Raw genomic sequence first — 10,443 nt, forward strand, 5'->3', positions numbered from 1 at the left:
TACTCAGGATTTATATAGGGACAGAGTTATGCTTTCCTCCCTGCATCAATGCCTCTTTTAATACATACTGGTATCTTATTAGCCTTAGTAGCCACTGCCCTGCCTTACAGACTCATTCTTAGCTTGTAATCTATAAGTGCGCCCAAATCCTTTTCCTTCTTTGCTTTGCTAAATCTAATTAAATTTAAGTAATAGATTGCCTGTTTATTTTTAGTTTCAAAATGTAGAACCTTACATTTTCCAGTATTAAATCTCATTTTACATTTACCAGCCCATTCTTAAATTTTTTGTAAATCCATTTTCAAAGTAATTAAATCCCGCACTAATAAAATTACAAAACTTTTTATCATCTGCAAAATTAGAGATGTTACTATTTAATCCTTTCTCAAAGTCCCAAATAAAAAATATTAAAAAGAAAAGGCCCCATCACTGATCCCTGCTAAAGTCTGATAATTAACTTTGTCCATGCAGAAAGTAACCTAGTGGTTACAAAAAAAGAGGACACTTGGAAGCACTCGCCCCCTCATTAGTGTATGAGAATATAGCGTGATGTATGTGAAAAAAGGGACACATTAAAACCATAAACACTTTAATAGAACAATTTAAAACTTGGGTGCATTTAAAAACACTAGAGAACTATTAGGTAGTATTATATAGTTGCTATGAGGTGTCTGACCTTGTGTTATAATACTACTGATTAGTCAGATGTAAAGTTAAACTGAAGTCACATTAAATGGGCCTTCGAAAAAGCCGGTTCACCCGGCGAAACATGTCAGGAGAAGGGGGAATTGGGTCCCCTCTATTTTAGAGTTTAGTTGAACTATTAGTAAGGTAACATTTGATATCTGAGCTGTCGATTCAACGCATACTCAGATTAGTCAGTCAGTCCATTTGTTTAGGAGCATGACTCCAATACACTGAGACCTGTCGTCTCATTAAGCGGTTACTGATATTACCGCTGCTCTCTTTGGTCGGGTACTCTGCTACACTTCTATATAGTAACTATCAGACAGTAATTTTGTTACACTACAGATTTGTAACATCTTGCATAGTCTTTTATATATAACTTTACTTGTAGCGAGTAATCGTAACAATGCAGTATGAACACATTTACTGGTCATTTAATTTAAGGGATTAAGTCAAAGGCTTGGTATTTGTCTCTGCCAATCACTATATAATGAGTAACTAATCTATTTTATAATTGTGTATAAGAGCATGATTTTTTTAAAATATAGGGTTAGCATACATCCCTAAGTAACGTGCTATTGCCAGGACGCTGCCGCGATATAATTGCAGTAGTGAGCCATAATAACAACACTCTAATACCTAAGTATGCAACCCTAGTAATGCATTGAAACGTATATATACACAATCAGTTGGTGGAGATTAGTTAACATCTAACGTAATTATGTCTTCTCCAGTAATGTATCTACTATTAGATCATAAGGTATAAGGATTTTAAAGAACTACTACGTAAACTGCCGGTTTCAACATTAACCCGGTAAACTCTTTTTATGCAACCATGATTTAATTCTTATACTGGCATTTGGCTCTCTCTGCAATTCCCTGTGAATGTACAGAGGCAAGCGTATAATTGAATATTTACTGTCGCTAGTTTAACACATGCCTATTCACAGAGAATCCTGAGGGAATTAACTAACTCCCTTATTTGCATTAAGTTATAACCACTATGCTGCAATATAGCCACCATTAATATACTGAGACTAACCGTCTACCCCAAGGGGGTTTAACCTGCCATCAGTATCCTTAACAGAATTGAGCCACACTCATTGATGCTATTTAATTCCTATTTACCATTTGGTACAATCAGTATAGTTCTTTACTTTGCTTCTTTAGAAGCAGGTCACAATATTGCTACATTGCTCACTATAGTGAATAGGATACCATAACCAATCCTAACTATTATGAGAAGCTAATACACCTTTATACTCCTATAGAACGGGCTTACTATTATCCCTGACAAATGACCATTTAATACATTACTAAGAGAGCAACGCTCACACGTGAACAGAACCAGAAACAGGAGACACTGTTCAAGTAATGACACTTAGCTTGATAAGAGTAATTCCATTTATTGGTCTTACACATAATATATAGTGTCTATCTCATTACTCATACATCCTTTATACATCTGGGTCATTTCACATTAAATGTGACTTCAGTTTAACTTTACATCTGACTAATCAGTAGTATTATAACACAAGGTCAGACACCTCATAGCAACTATATAATACTACCTAATAGTTCTCTAGTGTTTTTAAATGCACCCAAGTTTTAAATTGTTCTATTAAAGTGTTTATGGTTTTAATTTGTCCTTTTTTTCACATACATCACGCTATATTCTCATACACTAATGAGGGGGCGAGTGCTTCCAAGTGTACTCTTTTTTTGTAACCACTAGGTTACTTTCTGCATTGTGAATAAGTACACAGCACCCAAGGGCATTTGATAATAAAATAAGGCCATTTTTTGACCATTACCAGCCCATCCCTCTTGATTTCCAGTAGTGCCATCACACAATTTCCTCTTTTAAAATTAACTTTGTCCAATCATAGTATGGTCCATTTTCTGCTACTTGTATCAAAATCCTGTGCAAAATCCAACTATATAAAAACAAATTATTCCCCTTTATAAATGGACAAGTCCTATTAGAACTGAATCTGAATTAATAAATAATTCTCTATAAGAGCCTAAATATATCATTGCTAATGTGCAGGAATGGTATAGATTCCAATAACTGAGGGTGCTAACAAGGGTTTCTCCAGATTATAGAAGATAGAACGGGGCAATAATTTTCTGTCCCTTTTTGACACTAAATCAAACTTTTTCCACAGTTTACCCCTCTCCTTGTCCTGTATAGAGCAAAGAAATAAAAATCAAAGTCTACCTTGCAAACATATTGACACCTTAGCTATTGACACCTTAGATAACTGTGAGTGCTAAAATAATGATTGGGGGTATGTGACACTCCCCATAAACCCAAAGTAACTGCTCCTGGAAGTTCTAGCAGTCCTGGTTGTCAAGTGACAACTGCAAGATCAGTAATAATATCCGTTGGTGCCAGTGGGAGGTGGGGGTTGGAGCTGCGGGGGCGGGCGGGAGGGAATGGAAGGCATTAAACTGAACTGCAGAAAAAAATATTTTAAAGAAAGAGGAAGAGATGGGGCACTGCACTACAGAAAAAGCTTAAGAGGGGTGGTAGGGGCCACTAAATAACTATCACGGGGATAGGGGAACAGTTACACAGAAATAATAAAGAATTATAACTTCATTAAAAATATAATTTAAAAAAAATGATAAATTGGGAACTGGCAGGTAACTGTTTGGGAGGGATCAGGAAGGTGGGAGGGTTGAGGAGGGATCACTACAATGCAGAAAAAATAATAATAATAAAAAAATAATAAACCACCTCATCTAAACTGCATACGGGCAGACTGTCTGACACTACCTAAGATGGTGGGAAGAATGTTGATGTGGGGGGTGGGGGAAGAGCTGTTTGGGATGTTCAGGGAGGTGTCAGGTAGGAGGTAATACCTATAAGACTACGCTATTTCCCTTACCAGCTAACTAATTTAACGCCTTCACTGCCGGGAATTTCAGTGTGGTGTGCAGCTGCAATTAGCGGCCTTCTAATTACCAAAAACAAATGGCAAAGCCATGCATGTCTGCTATTTACAAACAAAGGGTATCCAATATAAGTATTTATATTTTTTGTATTGATTGCACAAGCAGGATGTAAATAATTTTAGCGAGAAACACAAAGTTTGTGAAAGAGTTAAAGATTTTTTTTTTTATATGATCGCATTTGGAGGTGAAATTGTGGCATAAAATATACCAAAATGGACCCAGATCAATACCTTAGGTTTGAACTAAGTTGGGGCAATGGCACTACAAGGGGGTAATCTCCCAATACAGTTTATGTAAGTATCACTAAAATTAGTGCTATTACTTGTTAAACTATAGGGAGCGGTGCTTTGCACGACTAAACCATAGGAACAATGTGTGGGAAGGAAAAAGAGAATTCCCACTAAAGAATGCGTTAAAAATTAAAATATAACTTTTATTAGTTACACAATAAAATTGGGTAAGAATTTAAATAAAACCATGCATTGAGAAGTGGTTACCATTTTTCCACTTCTCCTTCTATGGTTTTATTTCAATTCTTACCCAATTTTATTGTGTAACTAATAAAAGTTATATTTTAATTTGTCTTCAACTTCAGCCTAGTAGTCAGGACAGAGAGTGCTACAACACATTCTTTAGTGGGAATTCTCTCTTTCATTCCCACACATTGTTCCTACAATGCCTTAGGTTATCTACTTAAAAAATATATAGTTCTGATAGGTAAATAAAAATATTTTAATGGAGTGATAGCAAAAATGCTAAAAATGATCCAGTAGTTTGGGCTAGTTTTTCTATGCAATTCCTGGTAGCAAAGGGGTTAACTTATCTACCACTGTAAACTTATCTAAATGAATTAGATAAACCAAACATTTCTTTTGGAGGCTTTAGTTTGAATTGTTCCCTATACCTAACGTTATCCCCTATTACAAATATTAGGGACATCTAACATTTAATATCCCTGTAAAATGCGAAAGTAAAACAAAATTACATTATATAGACATAATTTATTTCAGCTGCTTTTGCTGTGAAATACTTCTGAATATTGTTGAGGAGCCTCGATGGTGACATTTAACTGAGCCTACAGTATTCTAAAAAGGGATCAGTTAGCTCAGGGCACAAGGTCTTAACTGTTCACAGAAAGAAAACCATTAACGTGAAATCCACCAGGCTTTTCTAAAGGTATATCCCTGGTCTGTGCTTGATTTATAAAACCTTGCAAATTGTGCTTACAAAATACCAGTGTTAAATGTAATGTGATGCTTAACTTAGATATGATGTGAGTTTAAAGTCCCTTTAAGTTGCATATGTGACTTTGTGATACAGTAAATAGAAAACATTGGCACTTAGGGCCAAATTCTCTAAAGCTCCCTGGTCTGGTGAGAATTTCCTCAATGATTATTGTAAAGGCAATATTTGTCTTGGTAACTGTGTCTTGTGTCTCATTAAGGAGAGTTCACTAATATGCTTTATGTTAAGGAGAGACACTTAATTTAGAATATAATGCTCAGTAAAATAAGCTGTTGATTTTAAGAACTGGGCACTCCATTTGGAATGAACATGATATAAAATATGTAATAATTAATGTATCTTTGTAACTTGGAAATGGTGATGCATTAATAATTTGTTAATCTTGCTTAATACATTTGGAATTAATCTATCCATCTACTCATCTATGGAATTATGGATTTTAAGTAATTTCCTAATGTAAATCAGTTTTCTCAAGAGTGTATTGCTCATCAAATTCTCCTTTTTCCATGTAGCATATAAAAAAAAGTATTTAAGATCTTTTAATACTTTTGTGCATGGCTCTACAGAATAATAATTGAATTAGAGTCTTTTTTTCTCTGGAGAAAACAACTGGGTGGTTCTAGTTAAAATTAACATTATTGTTATTATTATGCTCTATTTATAAAGCTAGGGAACCTGTCTTCCTAGATTTGGGCTAGCAAGGCAGAAAACACCACCAAAATGTATCATTGCAGAAGTAAAAACTTGTACTACCTCTTCCTCAGTTTACAATGCTTGTTAATCATCTCAAATGCAACAGTCCAGAAAGATTTTTAGCCCACCAAAGGGCTTAAAATACAGAGCATTCATTGATAAGAAAAAGATCACTACTTCTTTGGTTACCTGAACCACAATGGCTCAAAAATGCAATAAAAGCTTGATAAACAATAACAAACACACATTCACATGATTCCTTTGGGAACTTACAGTCTAGGTGATAAAGGGATAGCTTAGTTTATGTTGGAATAAGAATTTAAGTGAAAATTAAGTGTAGTAATTATAATATTTGTTCTCTGTTAGATGCTCCTTTTAATATATATGGGTTTCAAGAATACACAAATACATGACGTATTGAAGTGACTGTCATATAAAGGGAATTACACTGTAGAGCAGTTAATTTAGAATGATAAGTGTAGTGGATTCATCTGGCAGGAACAATAAAAACAGATTGGATGGGACAGAGCTAAGAGAGGGGAAGCCCATTTAATGTCTACAGTAGATAAGACTGGAAATCATTAGAGTGTGAATCAGTGTTTAACTGGAATCTGGTGTTTTGAAGTGGATTTTAGATTTGTTGAACATATGGTTGTAACAAATGTTAGTGAGTGATTAAATGTAAGAGACAAAGAAAAACCATGGTCAAGTGTAACTGCAAATTAGTTGAAGAGGGGGCATATACAATATTTTTGGTGAACTTATACTAGAAAGGGTTATAAGCAATATTTTTGTCTTTGAAATATTTAATTTTCCTATGAGATAGGACAGAGGGCAAGAGACCTTGGGGATGAAGGTTACATTTAGTATATATTAATGATGATATTTAAGTTCAAAGGAGTTCATTGACATTAGAAGAGGTGTAGGAGTGAAGTGAAGGAGTTAGAAAGTCAGCAATGATGTTGTACAATAGCCATTATAATAAATTTGAGCTAGGGGAAGTAGCAAGATAGGGTACTAGTTTGATGATGACTTTGGATCAATGTAGGTTTTCTTCAGTGTAGAAGCAATTATTTAATTTTAGAGGCCGATGAAAATATGTCACAGTCATGAAAGAGGTAAAGAAATAAGTGTTTGAGTTAAAGCAGCAGAAAGAGGGTAGGAATTTTAAAGAATGGTCTCAAAGGGGCAGTTTGTGATACGTAAGAATGATAACAATTTTTCCAGCTAAAGATGTAAATTAAATTTCACTACCATGTACTTTATAAAAGCTGTAAAATATGATTCTGCAAACACTAAGGCACATTCATAATTTTTCTTTTTTATCCTACATTATTACATTTTTAACAGCAGAATGGAAGTATGAAAAATTGAATTATTCAATTTGTTAGGAGGAAAATCTAAGGAGCCCTGATTCTGAACACACAGTCATGAGAAAGCAGACATTAATTACATGTTTGGTTGTGTATTTTATAATGTTAATACATTATTCAGGCATATCTAAACATATTATTTTATCTGTTGGTATCATTTCAAAACGGGCTGCACTGACTAATCTCCTTCTGTACATTTTTCAGACATTCATTGCACAGATGCAATGCCTTAAAGGGATTTGAAACCCAAAAATGTTTATTTCATGATTCAGATAGAGCATGCGATTTTAAACAACTTTCTAATTTACTTCTCTTATTAATTTTACTTTGTTTTCATGGTATCTTTTGTTGAAAGCATGGCTATATGCTTTTTTTAAATGGTATGCTCTGTTTGAATCACAAAAAAAATCTTGGTTTTCATATGTCTTTAACTGTTGCGAAAGCAGGGCCTATAGCTTCAGTGTAAAAGCACAACAATGCAATACACTGCACAGGACTACATTCCGTGATCACTTTCAAAAGTAGAAAACAATATAATGTGTTTTGTTTGAAGAGTTTTTTATACAAACTAATAGTTTATTAATCCCAGTTTAAATAATTATACAAAGCAATAAAAAAATCTACACTTTGTGAACATGTGACTATAACGCAGTTAACGACTTTCATGTGCAACATAAATTCAAAAATAACTAATAGTTCATATGTATGTACAGTATAAAATGTATGTACAATGATAACTTCAACATATTTTGTAATATTAATAAAGAAATCATTCTTATGCTTAACTGATCATAAACAATAATAAATTAATATGTGTGAGCCAGTGATGCAAAAACTTGCCCAAAATGAGGTATTGTTATGATTTTCCTCTTATGGAAAAAAATACATCATTTTCTCCTACTGCAGCTTTTCTTCAGCTTAATTCAGTAATGTGGTATTTTACCTTATTAGGTAATTAAACTAGTTAATATACTGTATGTTAAATCAAAGACATTTGGGAACAACACATATTAAATAAAACCTGCTGCAGAAGATGTTCTAGCATTTAGAGCAACAAGCAATTAAAGGGATTTTCTGTTTCAAAACACTGACATGGTCTAATTTGCTAGAGTGTGTAATGTTTGCATTATGGAGCCCTAGGTAATACAAGGGAGTTAAACACATAGGTCAATTCCTGTTCAGTGGTTGTAACCTCAGATAGGAGGGGTTATGTAACTGCTTCTCCTCATTGGCTCATTGACCATGTTCTACTTGGAAGCTACAAGCCTCAAAACTTACAATTGTGACTTTGTGTTTAACCTCTTTGTGGAGGTTAAGCTAATAGTAAGATTTGGTTAGAAATGCAGGAGATATATATATATTCTACTGAATTAAAACTCTTTTTTTCATTAGAATATCCATTAAATTTGTCTTTATCCATCACATTAAGTAGTGTTGGATATGTGTTCTTTTAAAGGGCCATGATACCCAAATGTTGAAACACTTGAAAGTGATGCAGCATAGCTGTAAAAAGCTGACTAGAAAATATCACCTGAACATCTCTATGTAAAAAAGAAAGATATTTTACCTCAAAAGTGTCTCAGTAGCCACATCCCATTGTAAAGGACTTCTAAGCAGCAAATCAGTATGTCTGTCCCAGGACAGGCAAAGGAGCGAGCTTCGTGCACACTCATCTTATTTCCCTATTCAGTTTAAGGAAGTTAACTATGAAATCTCATGAGAGTTAAGTCAAATCTCATGAGATCACAGTAAAAGAGTTCATGACCTCAGCACTGCTGATGCTGATTGGCTGCTGTTCATTTCTTAATTATTTTTTTTACCTGCAGCTGAAGTATAACTTTTTACACAGAACTTACTCTGCTGAGCTAAGGAAGTTGTGAGGTAAAATATCTTCCTTTTTTACATAGAGATGCTCAGGTGATATTTTCCTGTCAGCTTTTACAGTTATACTGCATCAGTTTCAAGTGATTTAGCATATGAGTATTATGTCCCTTTAAGCTTTAGTATGAAAACAATATCTAATTCTTTATTTAATTTAAGGGTGCTGCATCTTTTGTACAATACAATTGTCTCTGAAGTCTATTTACATTGTTCCTGTTGCTCAACACGTCCTTCATTATCACATCCTTTTAAAATACATTTGGCAGAACTATTTTTCTCAGATGGACGATAAGACAGAGTGCTCATTTTTGTGTTGATACTTTCATGTGTCCTTAGTTTTGGTGGTATATATTTTAAAAGTTGAAGAAAATGTTTCCTGAAATTTTTTCCAAAGAAGCCATAAAGGAAAGGGTTTAAGCAACTGTTGAAGTAAGCAATACAGATAGTGATGGGCATACCTGTGTCTAATATATCAATCGCTTGACAGCTTTTAATTACTTTCAGCTGATTCAAGACATCCAAAATGTTAAAAATTTGATGAGGAATCCAACAAAAGAAGAAAACCAGCACTATGGCCACAATCATCTTAAAAATTTCATCATTCCTGCCCCTTCCTTTTTTAACTTTTAATGCTTTTTTCAGTGTCATCCCAATAAGTGTGTAGCAAGTTAACATGATCAAAAATGGAAGGAAGAAACCAGCAATACTCTTTGTTAAACCCATGCTGACCAGTAGAGTGCTGTTGACATAATTATAACCGCAGACTGTTGTGTTTACTTCTTCCAAATAGATTATTTCGCGATAGATTATATTCGGTATGCTGGCCACAAATGCAAGGAGCCATATACCAACACATGTTAGCCTGGCAAACATCATTGTGCGACAAACACGTGATTTCATTGGATGGACAATGGCTATATATCGATCAATACTGAGGCATGTAAGTAAGAATACACTTGTGTATAGGTTTAAAGTGATTGCAGCTGAAGCAAATTTGCACAATAGATTGCCAAATGGCCAGTGGTAATGCATAGCTGTGTAGGCTGCCCATAGAGGTAATGTGATCACAAAACACAAATCAGCCAATGCCAAATTCAATAAAAAGACACTGGCCACCGTCTTCATTTTCATGTAGCAATAAATGACAATTACAACTAGACTGTTTCCAAAGATTCCTATAACAAATATTATGCTATAAACTATTGGAATTGCAATAAATATGTAATTATGTCTTCCTGATCCTTGACATTTGGGTAGATTGGTTTCAAGGTTGTCTTCCTCCATTGTTGATGTATTCAAGAACATCTTGACTATTTTTATTGAAGCTTAATCCACAGCTATGTTGTGTTTGCCTGTAAAATATAATGATAAATAGTGGAAACATTATTAAAACAGCACAACTTGGACAAGTTATTATATATAATATACTGCATTAAATAACATAAAACATGATATCTATGGTTATCAAAAATAGATTTTAAAGACATATTATTTATACATTGAATATATCAACACCTTAAAGCTGCATTGCACATTTTTTGCATTCAAAATACATTTTTGAAATAATTTCATCAGTATATTTTTTTGTGTATTCCAAATACAG

General features: G+C 33.9%; 1 protein-coding gene across 1 annotated transcript; it reads right to left on the reverse strand.

Annotated features, from left to right (window-relative positions):
- Window positions 1-8,895: 8,895 nt before the first annotated feature.
- AGTR1 (angiotensin II receptor type 1) lies at window positions 8,896-10,159 on the reverse strand. Its single transcript, XM_053710005.1, has one exon. It carries the CDS (start codon window positions 10,143-10,145, stop codon window positions 9,039-9,041), a length of 1,107 nt encoding a protein of 368 aa, XP_053565980.1. The 5' UTR covers window positions 10,146-10,159; the 3' UTR covers window positions 8,896-9,038.
- Window positions 10,160-10,443: the final 284 nt, after the last annotated feature.

This window comes from Bombina bombina, chromosome 4 (assembly GCF_027579735.1).
Source record: "Bombina bombina isolate aBomBom1 chromosome 4, aBomBom1.pri, whole genome shotgun sequence".
In the NCBI taxonomy this organism is placed as follows: domain Eukaryota; kingdom Metazoa; phylum Chordata; class Amphibia; order Anura; family Bombinatoridae; genus Bombina; species Bombina bombina.